This window comes from Vipera ursinii (assembly GCF_947247035.1).
Source record: "Vipera ursinii genome assembly, chromosome: 2".
NCBI lineage: Eukaryota > Metazoa > Chordata > Lepidosauria > Squamata > Viperidae > Vipera > Vipera ursinii.
In genome coordinates this window covers 98,526,437-98,549,379 of record NC_139513.1, presented here as the reverse complement: position 1 = coordinate 98,549,379, position 22,943 = coordinate 98,526,437, and the positions used below count along the sequence as shown (strand labels likewise).

General features: G+C 39.8%; 1 protein-coding gene across 1 annotated transcript in view; it reads right to left on the bottom strand.

The window, feature by feature from the left end:
* Positions 1-10,546: 10,546 nt before the first annotated feature.
* The window catches only part of PPARGC1B (PPARG coactivator 1 beta), a gene marked incomplete at its 3' end in the record, with an annotated part of 143,095 nt that continues 130,698 nt past the window's right edge, over positions 10,547-22,943 (bottom strand). Inside the window, exons 6-13 of the mRNA XM_083353375.1 lie at positions 22,132-22,939; positions 21,251-21,287; positions 18,257-18,321; positions 17,071-17,848; positions 16,081-16,159; positions 13,739-13,860; positions 12,151-12,305; positions 10,547-10,650 (exon numbers count right to left, since the gene is read on the bottom strand). Of these exons, the coding sequence (XP_083209501.1) occupies positions 10,547-10,650; positions 12,151-12,305; positions 13,739-13,860; positions 16,081-16,159; positions 17,071-17,848; positions 18,257-18,321; positions 21,251-21,287; positions 22,132-22,939 (2,148 nt within the window). The remainder of the gene's footprint in view (positions 10,651-12,150; positions 12,306-13,738; positions 13,861-16,080; positions 16,160-17,070; positions 17,849-18,256; positions 18,322-21,250; positions 21,288-22,131; positions 22,940-22,943) is intronic.

The following is a 22,943-nucleotide window of genomic DNA, read 5'->3' as shown; positions in this document are numbered from 1 at the left end:
ATGATGAGAAAAAGAGTTAAAACTGGTTGTGTGTTACCTCAGATTGATTGCTCCAGGTAAAACAGTGGGGAGGATTTAATGACTAGATTTCTGCTGGACATATAAGTACATCCAAGGGGTTGCAAAAGTATCACCAAGTTTCCCTTCTGAAGGATAAGGATAAGAAAGCAAACGTCGTAGTATCTGCAATGTAGGTTCATCTGGAAAGTATCATTCTGTGCATTCTAAACTAATATATTATATTATACTCTGTGCATTCTGGTACTAGGTACTTGAAAGAACCTTTCTTCAAACTTCTCTCCTTCATGACCGATAAACACGCAGCATGTTCCAGGAACAGATGCCTTGATGTTTGTTTGTCAATATTTTACTCTGTGGCATGAAGAACATTTTTGCATATTTGCAGTAAGAATAATCTCAGATAGATTCCTGCCCTGCCCTATTTACCATTATGGAATGAGTCTGTCTGTCTGTCTGTCTGTCTGTCTGTCTGTCTGTCTGTCTGTCTGTCTGTCTATCTATCTATCTATCTATCTATCTATCTATCTATCTATCTATCTATCACATTTCAAAGAGGGACTCTGGACAATATACAATTAAACATCAAAATGTAAAAACAGCATAACTCTAACATTAAAATAGGGACGCGGTGGCTCAGTGGGTTAGGACACTGAGCTTGTCGATCAGAAGGTCGGCAGTTTGGCAGGTCGAATCTTGCTGCGTAGCAGAGTGAGCGCCTGTTACTTGTCCCAGCTTCTACCAACCTAGTAGTTCGAAAGCACGTAAAAATGCAAGTAGAAAAATAGGGACCACCACAGTGGGAAGGTAGCAGCGTTCCGTGTGCCTTTGGCGTCTAGTCATGCTGGCCACATGACCACGGCTGGCTCTTTGGCTTTGAAACGGAGATGAGCACCGACCCCGAGTTGGAAATGACTAGCACGCATGTGCGGGGGAACCTTTACCTTTTACTAACATTAAAATGTTAGAATTTAAATTTTAGAATTACATTTTTCAACAAAATTAAAAAGGTTTTAAAGAGACAGAATTATTAAGCCCTGTTTACACGCTTAAACCTATAAGCCAAGAGTTTGAATGTCCCAGGTGAAGCAGAACCCAAGGAGTTAAGGACCCCATAGGAAGTGCAGAAAAACTGAAAGTGTTTATGTTAGGGTGTGATCCAATTAATCTTTTCTTCAAGGCTGTAATATAACAAACTGAAGAAGATGTCAGCTATGCTGACTCAGGAATTCTGGGAGTTGAAGTCCATGAGTCATAAAAGAGCCAAGATTGCCTACCCTTGGGATAGCCCATCACTTCAGTATCTGTGAACCAATAAATCTTCAAAAACCACACTTCTAAAGAACGCATATGACAGCATCAGCAATATTTCACTAATTTCTCAGGTTGATTAGAAGGCCTGCAGGCCTATACGTTTTATCATCAGCAACAGTGTGAAGCTGTAACATAATCCCTATTATTAAGTTGTCAAAAGCAGAAATGATGAAAGAAAAGAGACTGTAGGTAAATCAACATTTTGAGTGTAATTAATATGTATTCGGATAAGCTGACAATTAAGCAGTGATTCTCACATGTCACTAAAAAACTCTCAGCCTAAAAACATTTAATGGGATAGCAAAGTCAGGGTAACCATAGGCCTTAAAATTAAGCAGTTAATCTTCAAATGATTGCATATCTAATTTATATACATTATACTTACTGAGAGTTTTACTGAAAATACTGGAGCTAAGTAAATCTTGTGTAGCTCTGTATAGGGATGTATAATAAATGTTTGTTCCAAACCACAGGTTGTAGCTTAACCATATGCAAGTTCATGATTTGAACCATTCGTTGAGTTCTGCCTTCTGTAACTGACAGTAAACTCCAAAATATATATGAAGACCAAAAGGTGTATGTACAATTCCACACAGGATTACAATCAAACTAAACATGATGAACGTTATGGTATATTTGTTATGGTTTATTTATTTATAGGCAGATCACTTCACTATTTACAGTACATGAATGTAGAGATTCTACAGTCTTTGTGATGTAAACAATTAACTCCGCAATGGGGGAGTCTCAAAAAGAAGCCAGTTCTGAAGTATTTACATAATTTAAAATAGAACTTTTATATACTCACTAGATAGATATAGAGAATACATTGAGCAATTTGGTTAAATCATCTACGAAACTATAGAATCTGACAATGTAAAAATACAAGAAAACATTCTCTTATTTAGAAGGTTGACGTTGAAATCACACTAGAAAGAAATATTTATTTAAAAAATGACAATAACAAAAGAAAGGCATAAAATGTATGCCAATTAAGGTTAAAGTATATTACATAAATAAGGACAAAACAGAATACGACCGGGGGGAAAAAATAAGTGAAATATTAAAATCTTCTATTACTCTTTTAAAACACCAAACCAAAAACTTGATTGTATAGATTACAAAGGGGTCAATTCTGCTGCCTTTACTTACCCAGATGTAAGTTACCACTTAGTTATTACCTGTAAAAACATGGCAGAATTGGGCCCTTCCAATTATTAGCAGTGTTCTCCAGGAAAAAAAAAACCAACAGTAAAATCTTTAGTTTATAATTTTTATTATAAATAACACATAGCAAATGTGCCCCTCTTTTAGGTGAAATTCTTATACCTTTCTCTAAAAAATGCATCAATTTAGCCTCCTTCACACGCTCTGCCTCCCATCCACACATAAACACACATGGCAAAGAGGGGCATGAATTCACCTTTGTGTGAAATGATGCTTCCTAAAGCACCAACTCCTGTACTAAAATCAGTCTTTCCAGTGGTTTGTCTCACAATCGGTATCATACACATGAGGAAATGGGGAAAAAAAGAGGGGGAAAAAAATATTATAAGAAATCTGTTTTTCCAATAGTGAAATGACCCTCCTCAAAATGCAGCACCTTTGTGTACTGGTTTGGGTGTGTTTTGATGCACGCAGCGCTCTGCACAAGATGGAGAGGTCTAGTCCAGGGGTCCCCAACCTTGGCAACTTAAAGACCTGGGGAATTCTGGGAGTTGAAGTCCACAGGTCTTAAAAGTTTCCAAGGTTGGGGGCCCCCCTGGTCTAGTCTTTTCCAAAGCTGCCATCTGAGAAGCCTGCAGCAATGGCAATGCAAGTGAAAAATGGCCCGCTCCTACTTCTGTACAGGTTTCTGCATACTTTGGTTCGTAGCCTGACTTGATGCATGATTCCCACAGACAAATGAACCTAGGATTTTTGCAGATAATGTGGGCATGCTTTCAGGATTACCTGGGTCGAATCTTAGACTGACAAGGTGATGCCTTTAATTATAGCGATTTGCATAAGTGAGATTTAAATATTACAACTGGGACATTTAAAACCTGGTCTAATATTCACTGAGATGTTTGTCAAACTTCAAATTCATTGGTTTCCATCTACGGGTAGTCCTCAATTTACGGCCATAACTGAGCTTGAAATTTATGTTGCTAAGTGAGACAGTTGTTAAGTGAGTTTTGCCTCATTTTACAACTTTTCTTGCCACAGTTGTTAAATGAATAGCTGCGGTTGTTAAGTGACTAACACAGTTGTTAAATGAATCTGTTTTCCCCATTGACTTTGCTTGCCAGAAGGTCGCAGGTGATCACATGACCCCAGGACATTGCAACCGTCATAAATACGAGTCAGTTGCCAAGCATCTGAATTTTGTTCACGCAACCATGGGGATGCTGCAATGGTCATAAATGTGAAAAATGGTCATAAGTCACATTTTTCAGTACCATTGTAGCTTCTAGTGGTCACTAAACGGACTGTTGTAAGTTGAGGACGACCAGTATAAGGATTATAGGGAAGTTCAACTTATATGTTAACTCCCACACAGGCTTTGACATCTAAGCCATTTTATGCTCAAAATATGCCCTAAATTAACATCTTTTTTTTATATATTACATTCTTATAGCACTTGTCTTCAAATAAATTAATTGCAGCTGCTCACTGTTAGGCCATGTTCTTCAACAAATTATAAATACAATGCAAAATGCATAAGCTCCTAGTTGTTTTTGATAAGGAGGGTGACCACCCTTTTTAGAACAATGAGGTACCTGAAATCATACACAAAAATGTCGTGGAAGGGGCCCTCCCAAATGCTATATGGGAATCAGTGACATACTATAGGGAATTTTATATATATATATATATATATATATATATATATATATATATATATATATATATATATATATATATAAATATATAGTCAAATTACACAAATGAGAAAGAAAAAGCTCTTTGCAAAAAATTCAGAAAACATGGAAATGAAAAAGGCTTGGTATGCTTACATTGGTAAAGAATATCACACATGGACTATCCTCTTGTGAACATAAACTTAGGAAATGCTAAACTGCTTCCTATTTCCATATAGTAAATTAATGCCATATTAAACCCAGCCGTGCACACACTCATACGGACTCTTGTATGGCTTTTTTGAATGGGCTACTGAGAAAACTGAGCGTTCATCACAAAAACAAAGACAAAGCTGTTATCAGTTTTATGGAGGTAGAATAGGTCAGAGGGAAAACAAGACAACTGTTTGAATAACTGGCAGTGAAAATAAGATACAGAACCCAGTTCTTCTTTGTGCAGTCCCTTTACCACACGGCTGTTTTACTTCTGCCAAAGTTTTCAGTTGACTTGACAATATTGACTTGTGTTTTACAATAAAGCGATCCTTATTAAAGGGTCGAGAGAAAATAAATGGCTTGTGACTTATTCCTATCCTTAAGGTATTTCTCCTGATTTTCCAAAATAATAATAATAATAAAAAACTACAAAAGAAAATTAGGAGGGATTTTTCTCTCTCTTTCTCTCTCTTATACACACACATACACACATCTACAAACATATATAATTTTGTTTAAAAAAATAAATGTCTCCCTCATGATTGCCTCTCTTAATACACCCTTTTGTTCCGAAAAACCCTGGACGATTAATTCTCTTTATTTGGTTTTTCATGGGTCCTCACAAGATCTTCATTTGTTCTGTTGCTCGTCATTATGGCTAGGCCTGCCCCATGAACATGGGGGTGTTGGCATTATGCATATAATTAAAACAAGTACAGAAGAAATTTAGGCAAACTTTGCAGAAAGGACCTCGCTAGCACCCTCTTTACAAAGAACATGATCCCTACAGAAATGAATCCCCCTAAGCTAAGCGGCAGCGCACAGTCATCTTCAGCCAGTGGGCCTCTTTGTACTATCCTAGGAGAATCAAAATGTGCTGAATATAACTGCCCTTAGGAGGAATCTGCCAGAACACATTAGCAGCAAGGATGGCTGGAGCAAGATATAAAGCTCATTTTAATTCCTTATCCTAAGGAAAACAAACAGTTCTCTTACTGCGTGAGAAAAGGCTCATGTTGTAGATTCGTTGACCCACCAATGTAACCACGGAATATCAGCTGCCTATCCAAGCCTATGAGATCTCTCACACTCCTAGGCAAGGAGCAAAATCAGGAGACAGGATGACAGTCTGAGTTTGGTTTTAGTGGATCACAAGTCTATTGTTTGGATACTCTAATATTCGGAGATAGGAGTATAGAAGCTGGGTATTTTATCCACTCGATCTTATCGCTTCCTTTGTCATATGGAACTTGGCCATTCTTCAACAGCCTTCCATAATTACTCTTTACAATATTTATGTAGCGCTGCAGTTGAGTGCTCTACATAGCAAAAGTTTGATGCATCATTATTTACTCATAGAAACATTGGTGTACCTCTCTGGTTTAAAAGATTTGGGACCACCTTTGTTCTCCCTGTTCTCTGATCCAGGCGTTTGCCTAAAATTCTTCTGTCATACACTACAAATTCCCAAGTCTCTATAAGAATAAATACGAACAAAGGATTTTCACAAATTACTCCCTGCGTGGGTGATGCAAACTAGCTGTGCTTCCAATAGCAAATTTAGCATAAGCTGCGGGTCTTGATATGCTGTAACCGGGAGAAATGTGCGTCCTTTGCAAACCATCCCACTCAGGTCCTACATTCAACACTACTGAATTTGTAGATGCTGAAGGGCTCAATGCCCATTGTCTTCCTCTCATTCATCTGTGCGTTTGTGCACATACGTGCATATTGCATAAAGTCCTAGTGAAGTTTCTCGCACAAAAAATATACATTTTTATAGGCTTCAGGCAAAACAAAGATCACTTATTGCACCTCTCCCTACAGCTAGGATCGAGAGGCTATGTGCATTACAGGATCTTCCTTCCCTTCAAGGAGCATGTCTTGCATGCCCTGGTATCACTGGCAAGTCCAGCTTCTGGAAAAAATAACTCGAGATATAAAAGCAGATAAAAGCCACGTTTGCAAGCAAGTTTGAGCGAGAAGCAGCGCCTTCCAAAGAGCAGGAGGGCTGTTCTAACTCTTTCTTTCCAGCTGCATTCAACACTTTCAACACGCTTAAAATTTGATGCATTTTCCATCTCTCTGACCGATCCTAGTTCTGAACTTTTTGATATCTCTTGTAACCAAGCCAGGAGATGGAAGAATTCCACTTACTAGTTGTTGGGGTGGTTGTTATTATTAATATTATTTTGTTGTTGTTGGATTGTTCTCTGAAAACGTCAGTACAGCACAGGACAGGACAGTCCTACCCACCCTAAATGTGTCACTATGTACATTCTACGGTAAGCTCTATAGCAATCACATGTAAACATCATTGTGGTAAGGAAATACTAGGACAGAAAAGGCAAAGCTACAATGAGGCACTTGTCTATAGCAGATACTTCATCTTGGCCAGACTTTGTCCTGGTCTGATCCCAAGAAGATCTAATGGCCTTGTAATCCTTTAATAAGTTCCTAAACAGAGATGTTAAAAGTGACACGTTAGCCAAAACATTGTGACAGTGAATTTTGCAAGTAGCACAGAAATTATATTAGCTGCCGTACGAAATCAGGATTGTTATGAAAGCTCCAGATCACCACTCGCATCCCAGAAATAAAATATTTGGCATGGGATAAGGAATTCCTTGATCTTATGGTGCCTATGATATGTACAGTCCTTATCAAGAGAACGGGGGACTATTCAGACAAACTGTCTTTGGGACAACATGAATTAGGACACAATCGGGATGTTTTTGTCCTTTGGTTCCAAATGAAATACATGCTGAATCTAACTACTGACAGAATTAAGGCTGTTGTATTTTATCTACATGGATGGCTGAACCCCATCGGTCTCATCTTTGTGAAGAACAGAATAAAGATACGGTGCGTGATGGAGGATGCTAAAATGATATTTGGTCCCCACTCGAAAGTGCTCTCTTGATGTTCCTATTGCTTATTTAGTGTCTCCCTATCCTTTGCTGGAGGTCAATTAGCACAAGAGCAGCCACATTGCATCTGGCAAATGATGCATTTGGTACAGTGTAGTGTATGAGAATGAGGTCTCCACATGTATTTTCCCTCATCAGACGGCCTCTTTCTCTAGAAACCATTTGTCTAAATCTACACAAGGCTGATTCCCTTCCCATGGACATCTCAGGGTTTGAATTGAGGAAAAGCTGATCTGAACTCATATTTTTCAAAGATCCTGGAGCACTGGGGAACTACCAGAGGACCGGAAGAGAGCTGATGTAGTTCCCATCTTCAAAAAAGGGAAAAAATAGATCCTGGAAACTACAGACCTGTCAGCCTGACCTCAATACCTGGGAAGATTCTGGAAAAGATAATCAAACAACAAATCAGCGATCACCTTGATGCAAACAAAGTCATCACTAAAAGTCAACATGGGTTTGTCAAAAACAGATCATGCCAGACAAATCTTATTGCATTCTTTGACCAAGTGACAAAATTAGTGGACCAGTGGAATGCTGTAGATATAATTTACTTAGACTTCAGTAAGGCATTTGATAAAGTAGATCACAACCTACTACTTGATAAGATAGAAAAATGTGGCTTAGATAGCATCACCACCAGATGGATTCGTAGCTGGCTGACAGGCTGTACTCAGCATGTGGTCCTCAATGGAACTGCAGCTACATGGAAGGAAGTGTGTAGTGGGGTGCCTCAGGGCTCTGTTCTGGGCCCAGTGCTCTTCAACATCTTCATTAACAATTTGGATTAGGGGATAGATGGGGAACTCATCAAATTTGCAGACAACACCAAGCTGGCAGGAATACCAATACTCCAGAAGATAGGTTTAAAATACAGGAGGATCTGGACAGACTCGAACATTGGGCGCTATCTAACAAAATGAAATTCAATGGTGAAAAAAGTAAGGTTCTACATTTAGGCAGGAAAAATCAAATACACAGGTATAGTACAGGTGGTACCTTCCTCAATAGTAGCAGCTGTGAGAGGGAGCTCGGAGTCCTTCAATATGAGCCAGCAGTGTGCTGCAGCTGCCAAAAAAGCCAACACAGTGCTAGGCTGCATTAACAGAGGGATAGAATCAAGATCAAGTGAAGTACTAATACCACTTTACAATGCTTTGGTAAGGCCACACCTGGAATACTGCATCCAGTTTTGGTCACCACGATGTAAAAAAGATGTTGAGACTCTAGGAAGGGTACAGAGAAGAGCAACGAAGATGATTGGGAGACTGGAGGCTAAAACATATAGGGAATGGCTGCTGGAATTGGGTATGTGTAGTTTAACGAAGAGAAGAGTGAGGGGTGACATGATAGCAGTGTTCCAATATCTCAGGGGCTGCCACAAAGAAGAGGGAGCCAAGCTATTCTCCAAAGCACCTGAAAGCAGGACAAGAAGCAACGGATGGAAACTAGTCAAGGAGAGAAGCAACCTAGAACTGAGGAGAAACTTCCTGACAGAACAATTAACCAGTGGAACAACCTGCCTCCAGAAGTGGTGAATGCTCCAACACTGGAAGTTTTTAAGAAGAGACTGGACAGCCATTTGCCTGAAAATGGTATAGGGTTTCCTGCCTGAGCAGGGGGTTGGACTAGATGACCTCCAAGGTCCCTTCCAACTGATGATGATGATGATGAGTAGACAGCAAGAATTCTAAGCTCTGGGAAATTCAAAAGGAAGGAAGATGCAGGCAAACAGACATGTAGAATAAAAAAAATAGTTACCATCTGCGACTGGCTATATATTGTACGGTATGGCTTATTCAAATTTGCTCAGACAGAGAGCAGTATTTAACATGGGACAGAGATACGCTGCTGAGTGCTGGGTCAAGGTACAAGGATGCTTTTGACCATTTTTCTGTTAGGTCTTGCAAACAAACCCAGGCTATGCATCAGCCAAGAGATTTTGCTTTGGTTGAATGACCAGATGGCCAGAAATTTGTTCCTGAGGCTACTGGGGATCTGACTTAAAATAAACTGTTCTACATTTGTGACTTTATGTCATGATGTCATGAAACAATGGCTATTCTGATGTTGGGGTCTAATGCTTAGGAGCCTTAACTTGTTTAGCTCACTTTTCAACTTTCTTTGCCTCACAAGAGATTTCACATGTAGGATGAGTAGGCCAATGGCTATTAGTTATAATGGCTGTTATGTACCTCTCAATTCAGCAGCAATGGACATTAGATCACCACCTGTAGCAAATTAATTGCATTCTTGGGCAGCTTCTGAGTTTCTCAGAAGTATCTGGTGGCCCCATGGAAACAAGATGCTGATCAGAAAGGACTTTAGCAAGGCTTTTCTCATGTGTCATTTACTTGGCTGGGAGGACAGGTTATCACTTCAGCATGAAGGAAGAGGGGAAAACATACCCTGTCACCTTCTCATTTGTCACTTGATTTTATCTTTTGGCATCTGAGGGCTCAGCCGCCAAAATAACCGGAGTCCGCTTTGGACTGTGGAATCACAAGTTTGTCATGTCTTGTGCAGTCAATGATTAAGGAGTGGCGATCCCAGCATCCAGTCCAGACAAATGGAAAGAATGGTTTATACAGCAATTCCACACTGCCATTCAATTAACCCCCTCAGCTAATCAAGGACAAAATGGATTCTTTATGATTTTCAGAAGAGCCACTCACTGAAGGGAACCTTTCTGGAAAGGCTGCATCTGCTGAGGGGCAAGTGCCTCATTACAGTGCATAGTTAAAAATCAAGGAAGCGGTACAATAAATCTGAATTACAGTACATCTGAGCCATAAATACATTATAAGTATATATTTCTTTCTTCTATTAAAAATTAGTTTACAATCTTGATTCTATTCACAATTAACAATTTCATAATCACACACTACAGACCAAAAATGAAATAAAAGTTATGGTGAACACAGCTGCCACTCCACGGCGGAAATGGGGCCAGTCAGAGAAAGGGGTTTGGACAAGAAGAAGGACAGAAGGCTTTTGCAGGCTCATCCTAACACAACCAACCAGAAGCAGAGATACTAACTTGTGGCAGTGGAACATCAACACCATGGGAACTCACAGACAGAAGCAGCTTGTTCAATGTAAACATCAATTTAAAGGGTCAGCAGTCTCTCTCTCTCATTATATATTTAATCATTTCTTGAAAACGTAAACATATTGGAAGTGCCTTGACTGAGGTATTAAGGTATTCCTCAAAGGTTAAGGCTGTTACCGATGCAAACTTTCCTGGGCCTCCTGCAGCAGGCTGTCAAAATCCATGGTCTCATATTTGCTTTTTACTGGAGTTGGAGAGGACTCTTCCGTGTTGGAATCTGCTAACAGAGAAAAGATAAATGCTGTCAAACAGAGGGAGGGAGGGAGGGAGGGACTTGTTATACGGTCCCAAGGAGATCAGCTAAGACAGGGGTGTCAAACTCAATTTCATTGAGGGCCGCATCAGCATTGCTGTTGCCCTCAGGGGGCCGGGTGGGTATGGCCAGGGTGGGCGTGGCCTACTGGGTGTGCATGGCTAGAGTGCGTATGGCCTACTGGGTGGGCATGGCCTATGGGGTGCCTATGGGGGCCTGGGCAGGAGTGGGACAGATCTGAGGGTCTCTGGCAGAAGGAGGGTCTCTGGGCCAGGGCCAAGGCAGTGGGGACCGTTCCTTCACTGTTTCCAGGATGGCTTCGCGGGCCACATGAAACCACTTCGTGGGCCGTATCCGGCCCCCGGGCCTTGTGTTTGACATGTCTGAGCTAAGACATAGGGTATATTACATATAATGTTTCCAAGCCATATAGAAAACCTCTAAATCTCCACTTCCTCTGAAATGGCAGGATTTAATGATCACGAGTAGCTTGTTGAGATATCTCCTGTGCTCTTCTCTGAAGAGACCGATCAGCATTTGGCTGAGGAAACCAAACCGTCCCTCAAGAGAAAAGGATGGCCACAATCTGCCTGGAAGCTGTTATGAACTGCCAGCATTGGATAATTCATTCTCCCTAATACAGATTGCTATTTTGGGTGACAGCATTGTATTTGCTTTCATAACTGTGTGCTATTTAACTATTTTTTATCGTTATGGTTGATTTAAGTTAAATTTTCTTGAATTACAATAGTTGCTATCTTCCCCTTTCAGGGGAGGCGGGCTTTAATTAAAATGAAAGAAAATAAATTAAAATCACTTGTGGTCTGTGAAAATGAGCAAATATAAAAAACCCTTGGAATGTTTAATCTGATTTCTTTCATTTTAATAATGTATAGGCACAAACCCATCTATTATTATTTGCAAACACTGATTCATGGCTTAATGCACTGCATATATCTAATCAATTCTGGTTAATTCAGTATCTGCAGTTAAATGATCAGTGGATTAGTATGATTAGTGTATGTGAGTGATTCAAGATAACTACTCTGATTCAGTCATTTCTGGAGGTGAAAAAAAACCTTGGTTATCTCTGATTGTATAAAGAAAGCACAATGCTAATAAATAGAATTAAATGTATCAGATAGTAAATAAATATTAAATATTGATAATAAAATGTGTAAATGAGGATTGTTGGGAGTGTGTAGATTTTATGCTTTGGGTTTTTTAGTGTCCACCATCATTAATATCCATACCAGGATCATCGTGTGTAAGTTGGATTGCCAAATAATTTTGTTTAATAATAAATAAAGTGAGGGATGCTGGCTGGGGAATTCTGGGAGTTGAAGTCCACATAGCTTGAAGCTGCCAAGGTTTTAGAAACCCTGCAGTATATGAATTAATTCAGTACAACCACCCAAATCTGGTCTATTATGATGAAACTGGACAAGATGATTGCTGACTTACCCAAATCAGTAAATCTGGTCCAAAAGAAGTGTCCAAAGCCACCATAAGCCAGCTGGAACAACGGCTCATTTCTTTTCCACAGAGAAGCACCATTCTTCAAGGACAAGGCAGCATGCTCAGAACACCGGTATGTGATGACACCATATTTATCTCCCCTGGATAATAAAAGAGGGAATGCCAGCATAGCCAACAGAGTAGCATTATTTATTTATCATTATTTTTATTCCATGTCTCTCCAACAGGAGCTCAGAGCACCTCGTTTAAATCTCATGCAAACTTTATAGGAATTAGGATCCAAGAGTCTATTAATCAAACTGCAATGATTACATTGGCATCTCCCAGCTGCCTTGGAAAAGAACACTCCAGCCAGGCTATTTATTATTTTTATTTCCACTTACACACCACTCAGGATAGTTAACAGCCATTAGACTACAAAACATTGACCTTCCGTTAGGCAATGTTATATACATTGTTTATATTGACTATTTATATAATATAAATCTGCAACAGACAAGAGGCACTGAGTAAAAATGATTTACCCACTAAAATTTTATGCATGTGCGTATGTACAGTATACAGTCATTGACTTATGACCATAATTCAGCCCAAAATTTCTGTTGCTAAGTGAGACAGTTGTTAAGTAGGTTTTGCCCCATTTTATGACTTTTCTTGCCACAATTGTTGTGTGAATCACTGCAGTTGTTCAGTTAGTAACAGGTTGTTAAGTGAATCTGGCTTCCCCATTCTTTGCTTGTAAGAAGGCCGCAAAAGGTGATCATGTGACCCTAGGACACTTGTCATAAATATGAATCATTTCCTAAGCAGCCAAATTCTGATCATGTGACTATGGGGATGCTTGAACGGTCGTAAGTGTAAAAAAATGGTCATAAGTCACTTTTCCCAGTGCCGTTGTAACTTAAAACAGTCATTAAATGAACTGTTGCAACTTGTGTGTACACACACACACACACACACACAAAGAATATTTTTTTAACTTAAATGCCCTGTTTTTCACTTGAAACATTATTAGAAAGGCACCAGTGCTATTCTGATCATTCTGGAAGAGTTCTGAGCTCAAAACTTTCAAGCTTGGGTGGAACTGTTCCAAATTATTTCTGCTTCTGCATATAGCACAATTAAATTACATATACTGTACATATGCTAAGTAACAGTAATACATTGTGCTGCATCAAAGAAGTGCTGCATCCTCTATGCAACACAGCAGTGTTAGTCCTTACAGAATTAAATGACGAGGGAATTTAATGCCAGTTTCTTAGCCAAAACAAATATAATAATACAGTTGAGGGGAAAAATGAGTTTCACACTGCAATCCTTATACATATTTATTCAGCAAAAGGTTTAACTTATTTAATTTACTTCTTAATAGGTACACTATTTCAATTAATTCTCAACCTTTGCATTCACAGGGTACTCAGAGCAGATGTTTCTCCAAAGAAAAAAAATATATCCAGCTATTAAACTTTGGAGTCTGATTTTAATTATAGAATAACACAGCTAATTTACAAATAGTCATGATTTCAAAAAAAATGTTGCTGACAGGGTTAATAACGAGATAATGAAAACTCACCTTTTATTCTTGGTCAAAATGCAACACTCAACAATCTCTCCAAACACTTCAAACTGCTTCTTCAGTTCACTACAGCTCATACTGCTGGCAAGATTTTGGATGTATACTACACGGCCTTCTCCCTGTTTAATAGCAACAGCACTTAGACTTATATACTGCTTCACAGTGCTATACAGCCCTCTCTAAGCAGTTTGCAGAGTCAGCATGTTGCCCCAAACAATCTGGGTTCTCATTTTACAGATGGAAGGATGGAAGGCTGAATCAACCTCAAGCCTTTCAGGATCAAACTGCTGACAGTCGGCAGAATTAGCCTGCAATACTGCATTCTAACCACTGTGCCACCACAGCTCTTAAAGACAAGAGTAAATTGCCTGCGCAATTGTCCTGACACAATGTATTAAACTGATAAATTCTTGATATCTCCAGTTCCACTTTAATATTAAATAGTACCCTTTTATATTTTAGAGAAGAGCCAAAGCGCTTTTGTTCCATTTAGTTTTGAACTCATATTATTATTTTTACTATCAACCCAAGTTTTCAAAGAACCTGAAAAGAATGGATGGAAAATCCAAGAAAGAGGAAATGTAAGTTGTAAAAAAGAAGGAAATGCACAGGAATAGTTTAGTAGGATTTAATTCACAAGTAATTTTTCGTTGTTGATTATTTTTTTAAAAGCTTGCCAAGCCAGTCACACTAATGGATGTCTGATGGAAGTTTCTGGCCTTTGGTACAAACTACTAAATTATATTATTGGCTTAAAAATGCTGGTCACTTCTTTTTCTTGGAAGCTTTAAATTGGCCTAAAAAACTAAAACTAAATCTAACACACGTTTTCCTTTAAAGAAAAGGAAAAAAAACGAGTTTTTCAGAGCAAGGAGACCAGGTTTGCTGTATGAGTAGGAAATCATACCACAGCAAATCTCTGAAGCATTTCTGAGCATTTCTCGGGAGGAGGCCTCCTGTTCACCAGCAGATCGGCTGAAAAGATTCCTATGCTGCACAGGCATCAATTGTTTATGGACGTCAAACCATTCATCTAAGAACCATCTCCTAACATTATAAATTACAAGAAGGATGACCATGTGGGAAGACTAATACTAGGACATGTCCTCATGTTCAAGAGGACATGAAGTAGACAACTTATTTAACCAGTCAACTAAGTATCTTGAAAGGAGGTGGTTTTCTCACCTAAACATCTTTAAACTTCCCAACAGAAGAAAGACGAGCTCTAAATATGTTAAATGAGGATGGAGTGAAGATGGCATATAAAATTATTGGCAGTTCACCCTCTTCTATTTAGGATGTAGCATATAAGCAAGAGTGAGCGCCTGTTACTTGTCCCAGCTTCTGCCAACCTAGCAGTTCGAAAGCATGTAAAAATGCAAGTAGAAAAATAGGGACCACTACGGTGGGAAGGTAACAGCGTTCCGTGTGCCTTTGGCGTCTAGTCATGCCGGCCACATGACCACGGAGACGTCCTCGGACAAGCGCTGGCTCTTCGGCTTTGAAACGGAGATGAGCACCGGCCCCATGAGTCGGAAACGACTAGCACGCATGTGCTGGGGAACCTTTACCTTACCTTACCTATATAAGCAATGCTTGAGCAGGGTCTGCGGGATTGTCTGGTACGCTACACATCCTCTTCATGACCTGTTTTCCTTGTTACCTTCTGAGAGGAGGCTTTGTGATATCCAAAGCAGAACATATATATCTAGATATGTATATAGCATGTATATGTGTGTTGTGTATGTGCATGGGCTAACGTATGCTGTCTTTTGAGAGCAGGCAGCAGATTTTCATTTTTAATGTGTGCCAGTGTGCTCACAGTAAAAAAATGACAATAAAGGTTATCTTAAATGAATCTGTGTCTGGCTGATTAAAAGATATACAGAATATAAAGCCACCAGCCTCAAGTGCAGCTTTTTTTTTCTACCTCAGCAACTTTATTTCTCCTCTTATTTGTATGGTTTTTAAAAATGATATGTGTTTTTCAAGATTCCAAACTCTATTACTAGGTGGTAGTTCAGGCTGATGAAGAATAGTTCTCCCTATGCCAAGACTAGCTAATAGGAACATATTGAAAAGGAATAAAACGAAGAAACTGGCAACAGATTGAGTTCCTGGCAGAGGGAAAACTATCATTTATCAGCCTGCACTTCCACCAAGTAATAAAGAGTTTGGAAAACTAGCTAACATCCCGTATTACCCCCTCTTGAGTAGAAACTCCTGTCTCCCAAAATTCAAATGTGTTCCAGAAAGAGGAATCATCTGAGCAGACTGGAAACCCGCCCACTTCCAGTTCATTCATCCCAAATCTCACTGAGAGGTCACAGGTCACTTACAATGGCTTTTTCTCTTTTTTTCTCCATCAATCTCTGGCTGCTCACATTTCCATCTTGACAACGCTTGCCATTTTCCCGTCTATTAGAAAACAAGAAATACAGACCTAAATGGATTCTAATTCTTCTGAATCTTAGACATCAGAACCTTAATCAGAAAAATACTCCTAGAAACCTGCTCTTTGCTTGCAGGAACAGTCTCACCTATTTTACAATAAATACAGAATGCTATGGGATACTATAGATTCATATATATTTAGAATTTTTTTCAAAGGTGGCCAGACAACCACTAAATATTGGAGCAAAGAAGTAAATTAAAGTAAATGAGTGAACACGATACATTTTGAAAATCTGAAGATATAATCTTTTTAGGCACAGTCATACTGTGGTTTTGGCCTTAATTTAACATTACAAATAATCTTACATTTATTTCTATGCATCTGAACAGGATATCTCTTCTTTCCTATTGGTTCTCAAAAACCTATGCATGGAGAGTCTCCTTCCAATTCAGGAATGCTATCTATCTGGAATCAGGGAATAAAGGCAAATTTCCCCAATTTCCCTTGCAGCTGCCATGGCTATTTTTGGTGCAGTTCTAATAGGTCCATCAATCTTCTGGAGTAGATTTTCCAGGTCTGGAGGAGGAACTAATTCAGTAAAAATAATTCCTCCCACTTCTGTTCTTTGCTCACAGGATTTTTGAATTCAGCCCAGTGTCTTTTAAATTAGCCTTATCAGACATAGCCCCACTGCATGGCAAATCAAGAATAAGGAAAATATATAACCCTGCTGAGAAATTTCTAAAAAAATAGTCTTATACTCCCCCTGGCCGACTGAAGGGCCACCATTCAATACAGTACTGCATTATTTTAAAATGCAACTGAAGTGTATGAAGTTTTAATGTGCAATAGTCTGAATCAATGCAATCCAATGCAATTGACTATGACCATTCAGACCTTTCCCCAAAACAGTACTGATTGCAAATGAGTGTACCTGAAAGCCTGCTGGCTGACTGGAGACCTACTTCTGCAGCATGAAGACTCTGAATCAGATCTACTTCGGGAGCAATAGTGCAAATTGGTCCTAGAAAGAGCACTACTGTGTAGACATCTGTTGGAACCCAATGGACTCATGTAGTAGCATTCCTCCTCCTCTTCCTCCTCTTCTTCCTCTTCCAGGGGAGAACCAATCTCACTGCAGCTGTCTTCAAAGACAGTATCATATTCAGGAGTTTTGAAGAACAGGGCCTCCCCATCATCCAGGGCACTGTCCAAAAGACCAAAGTGTTTGGTCAAACTGGCTCTGATTTCTTGGTCCCTCAGCTGTTTGCTGCCCTCCTTCACTGAGCTTTTATCAAAACTCTGGTTGCTTTCCTCCTGATAGGGAACATCAGGCACTTGCCTCTTGCATTGGCTTTCTATGTGGCTCAGGGGCTCCCACGATCTTAGCACCTTCCTCTGGAGCGAATACTCAGGTTTCAAGACTTGGCAATAATCATGATCACCAAAAGACCGTGAGAATGGGCGTTTCAACACCCCATGCTGCTCAGAGTGAACAGGGTGAACTGCAGACCGACTCAGGTGGGCATACAGCTCTGTCCGCACTGGTTGCTTTTTCTGATGTTTTCTGGAAATTGGCCTATGACTGATCATTGGTTGTGGCTCAGAGCTGGTGATGGCAGCAGTCTTCTGTGCTGGCCTCTGGTGGATGTCTGGCTTATATAGGTCCTCTTCTGAAGGCTTGTATGGAGGAGTAGTTGGTGGTGTGAGACCTTATCTCCCCCAAGGAAGCAAAAGGATAAAACTCTTTCAGTATAGGACCAGGAGAATAAAGAGACATTACTGTATTAGGAGTTAGGTCTATTTTTTAAACTATTCCCACCCCTTTGTTGAGCCTTCAAATCACACAGTTGAACTGGGGATATGCACTGCTATTTATATTCAGTCTTTTGCCTTTATAAGTGTTCCAAAATACCTGTCACTCAAAGATGTGCTGTTCCACAGTTGTTGTTTTTTAAGGAAGGGAAAATCAAATAGGGTTTAGGGGTGCCTAGATTCCTTGTCCTTCGTGTTAATGATTAAATACAGGAATATATGATAATCTGGTTTGGGGTACAGTCTTTTCTCTATATTTGCATCTTGAAAAATAATGAACACTTAAATCTAAATTCTGCCCTTACCTGCAGTGCCACACAGCTCTACAGTCAGAACTTGATCAAAGTTGCGCTTCCCGAGTGTTGATTCTCTAAAAACGAGAAGAGTAGAATGAAATGGTTATAGAAAAGCCAAGGCATCCATTAAAAATGAGGAATTCACACAATGAAATAGAAAGGAGGTTTAAAAATAAAATGTCACATGGGGAGGACACCTCATGGCTGTCATTTAAATGGCAAACTTTTTAATAAGTTTAGATAAATGGACACTCATCTGGTAGTAGCTAATGAACTGGGATTATCTCCAGATAACTATGTAGGAAAGTTGACAAGCTTGAAAGGAACTCTTTTAACTTCCACATAAACAACCAAAAGGTCTCAAATAACCAACATATACTAATAAAACCCAACCTGAAAACTTATACAGTCTGTTCAGATACCCGTTACATTTTTATACATGGAAGCTCACACTTCTACACTGTGTGAACAATTATTAGGCAGGTGAGTATTTTGACCATATCATTTTCCTGCATATTTTCCATGGCCAAGCTGTAGAAATGTAAATGCTTAATACAGGGGTCCTCAACCTTGGCAACTTTAAAATGTTGCAACTTTAAAATGTAAAATTTAAGACTTGTGGACTTCAACTCCCAGAATTCCTCAGCCAGCAAAGTTGCCAAGGTTGAGGACCCCTGACTTAATGGATATAAGCATATCAGGTGATGTGTATTTGTGTAATGAGGGAAGGTGTGGCCTAAGGAGATCAACACCCTATATCAAGGTGTGCTAATTATTAGGTAGCTTCTTTTCCTCAGACAAAATGAGCCAAAAAGTGATTTAACTGACTCTGAAGTAAAAAAAAAATTCTAACAAGTCTTTCTGACAGATGAAGCACTCTTGAAATTGCTAAGATATTGGGGCATGATCACAGAACCATCAAGCGTTTTGTTGCAAATAGTCAACAGGGTCACAAGAAACATGTTGAGAAAAAGACACACATTAACGGCCAAAGATTTGAGAAGAATCAAACATGAAGCTACCTGGAACTCATTATCCTCCAGTGCTGTCATATTCCAGAACTACAACCTACCTGGAGTGCCCAGAAGTACAAGGTGTTCAGTGCTTAGAGACATGGCCAAGGTAAGGAAGCTTGAAACCTGACCACTTCGACTCAGACTCCAGCAAGGTGGAGGTGGGGTGCTGGTATGGGCTGGTATTATTAAAGATGAGCTGCTTGGACCTTTTGGGGTTGAAAATGGACTCAAAATCAACTCCCAAACCTACTGCCAGTTTTTAGAAGACACCTTCTTCAAACAGTGGTACAGGGAAAAGTCTGCATCTTTCAAGAAGACCATGATTTTTATGCAGGACAATGCTCCATTGCATGCATCAAAGCACTCCACTGCATGGCTAGTCAGCAAAAGCCTTAAAGATGAACAAATAATGACATGGACCCCTTCCTCACCTGACCTACACCCTATTGAGAACTTGTGGGCCCTTCTTAAATGGGAGATTTACGCTGAAGGAAAACAGTACACCTCTCTGGACACTGTCTGGGATACTGTGGTTGCTGCTGCACAAACTGTTGATCGTCAACAGATAGAGACACTGACAGACTATGAATGGAAGGCTTATGACTGTTGTTGAAAAGAAGGGTGGCTATATTGGTCACTGATTTTTTTTGTTGAAATGTCAGAAATGTTTATTTGTACATTTTGAGTTGTACTTTAACAGATGCAAATAAACGAGTGAGGTGGGCAAATTTTCATTTTTCATTTAGTTGCATACTAATTCTGCACACTACTAGTTGTCCAATAATTGTGCGCACATAGATATTATCCTACGATAGCCAAAACCTCACTTTTACTTTCTTCAATATTCAGGTTTTAGATGATTAACATTTGGATTGACCAAGAGCACTGTAGTTGTTTAGTAAGAAAATTAATCCTCCAAAATACAACTTGCCTAATAACTGTGCTCACAGTGTATTACAAGGATTTACAAGTAAACAGATATTGAAAGTCAGGGGCACATTTGAAATTTTATGAACATGTGGCTGATATAGTCACAAAATGGTTGCCAGGAGAGACTTACTTATTCACAAATGACAAATGGAAAAAAAAACATCCATTTATCTGCAAGCAAACTAATCCCAAAGACATTCCTGCAAATAAATATTTGCATCATAGCAGAGATCTTATTACTAAAATGGCACATTTTTTCAGCTAATGTTATCCTCATGAACAACTAGAAGAAAGCAAGTTATACTTTCAGGTTCATTCTAGTTAACATCTAGTCTCCACAATAAAGCCTTTTGGCACACCAATGGACAAGTTTCTGAAAGCAGAAACAGAGAGATTTTCTGCATAAAGAAAACTGCCTCTGTACGGAGTAATCCTGTGTAATTTAAATTCTTCAATGTTTAGTCTGCATCCCTCCAAACATCTCATTCTTCCTTAGCTTGGGTTATTGAAATATACAGAAATACAGTTTTATATAAACACTGACATATCACTGCCAGGTTAATGTCTCTCTGTCCATGCATTTCCTCCCCTTAAAATCTCCCTACTATAGGAAAACAATCTAGCAATGATGGAGTCTTGCTATAATATGCAGCCTGTGATGAACATCCCAAGTTTGATGTGTCTTTTATCGTAAATATTCAGTTATGCATATGTATAATATCAGTAGTTCCAGTATCCTTAATGGGGCTTTATGCTCTAGACAAGGCATTTTGAGTCTTTCTTGGGTGAGTTGCATATCTCTTTCTATAAAATGTTTAGCTGAACTATGAAGTTCTTACCCGGTAGTGGATTATTTTGACATTAAGCTCCTGCACCAGAAGTCCTCTTAGTATACAAGCAGCTTAGTATAAGGATAGTTATCAACCAGACAATACTGAAGGCACAGCTTGGTTATCAGGATTGCAAAATTCTGAGACTGCCATTTGCCAGATTTTCTGGCTCCTGACACTTAGAGAGATCATCCTTTCACAAGATATATTTTGGGTATTGCACTTACGTTTGTGCCAAGGGCAATGACAGACACCGTGGTGCTTCTGAAACAAAGAACAGAGAAAAGCAGAATGATTCAATTGGCCATATCTCTGCCCACAAACTGGATTAGTAAGAGAGAAAGCAGATTATGGTCAAATGAGGTGAGCCATTGGAAGATACATGGTTTATCTTCTATTTTGTAAACTTGAAACCAGAGCAGGGTAGATGAATTGTATTGGAGATGAAGAAGAGATTAATTCTTCTTTCATGCAGTTTTTCATATTGAAATGATCCACCACACCACACTGAATTTTATTGTCTGCTTGCCACTCTATGATTAATAGAGAAGAGAGGTGCTTTGGGAAACATCATATGGAAAAGAATAAATCATCTCTCTCAATGCTGAAATAGTAATCTGATTCAGTTTTCCCCGAGTCTGTCCCCAATTTAGCAACAGACATAGAGGAATTATTTTCCTACCCTATGTGACTGAGTCCTGAGTGGATGGATTGTGACACAACTGGAACACAACAGTTCAGAGCCTTCTTGTTTCTCCCTCAATGTGTGACTCATACTGGGCTTCTATAATCTATTTCTTGTCAGACCTGGGTCAATTCAATTAACCAGACTCTTTTCTTTGCCACCACTTTGCTACCTTCCCATCATTTTTTTTTTCAATACGCAATTTTACAGGAGATGATCTATGTATCTGGTCTGGGGAAAGAAATTTCTCTTCAACAACATTTAAGATATTCAGTCAGTCTAGGAGGATATGGGATCGTGGCATACCAGGCAGAATCCTTGAAGAATGCTAGGACTGGTGATCTGTTATTGTCTAAGGCATATTTTTCTCTTCCAGAAATGCTGGTGCAGAATGGCAGGGCTCTCCTCTCCTCTCCGACATACCTGTTTGATGACAGGGGGTGAAGCACTGACTCTCCCTAGAACTTTCCGGCGAAGGGGTCTGCAATTCCATTGGGAAACTCTGGAATCCCCCATCCATCTCATCAGCACCACTCACTTCTACTTCTGCTGCTGGTGCGTCTGTCTCAAAGTTTGGCAAAGATGAGCAGAGGGCAGGCTCTACTGAAGCGAATGTGTTTGCTGTGGTCCCCGAGGACGCTGCAGGTTCTGAGGGAGGTTGATCAAAGAAAGACTGCCAAACGCTGAGCTCAGGGTTGAGCCTTTTAGAGCGACGAACTGCATAAATAGAGGTGTCCTGCTTGCGGCTTGACTTCCCATAGGATCCCTGACCCGTGTGAGCCCCTTGTTTTGCGCTATCCTCTTCCCCAGTTACTTTTTCAGCCTCGGGCTCTACTTTGAGAATCTGTCTCAGCTCTGTTTTCATTTCTGGTATTGTTTTGGTTGCGGGCTTATTGTATCCATCCGAAGAGTCCCTCCCAGCATTGTGAAGTGAAGTTCTTGAAGATTTGTGAAGCTGTGACCTGGCCAAGGAGGCGTACACAGGTTTTGCTAACCGATATGGCTTACTCACATCACAGGGGAGTTCTCTGGCAAGCAGTTCTTTCAGGATGGAAAATTCAGAAAGCGGAGTTCGGGATTGTTTGCAGTGCATGGAGAAGTACCAAGGACCGGATGGGCAACTGTCATTCCCACAGAGCGGAGGCTGCTGCAGTGGGGAATCTGGCTTTGCTCTTTTGGAAGGGCTGTGAAAAGGCTGGTGTTTCCCCTCAGCAGGATGCATGGGGGGCAGCTTT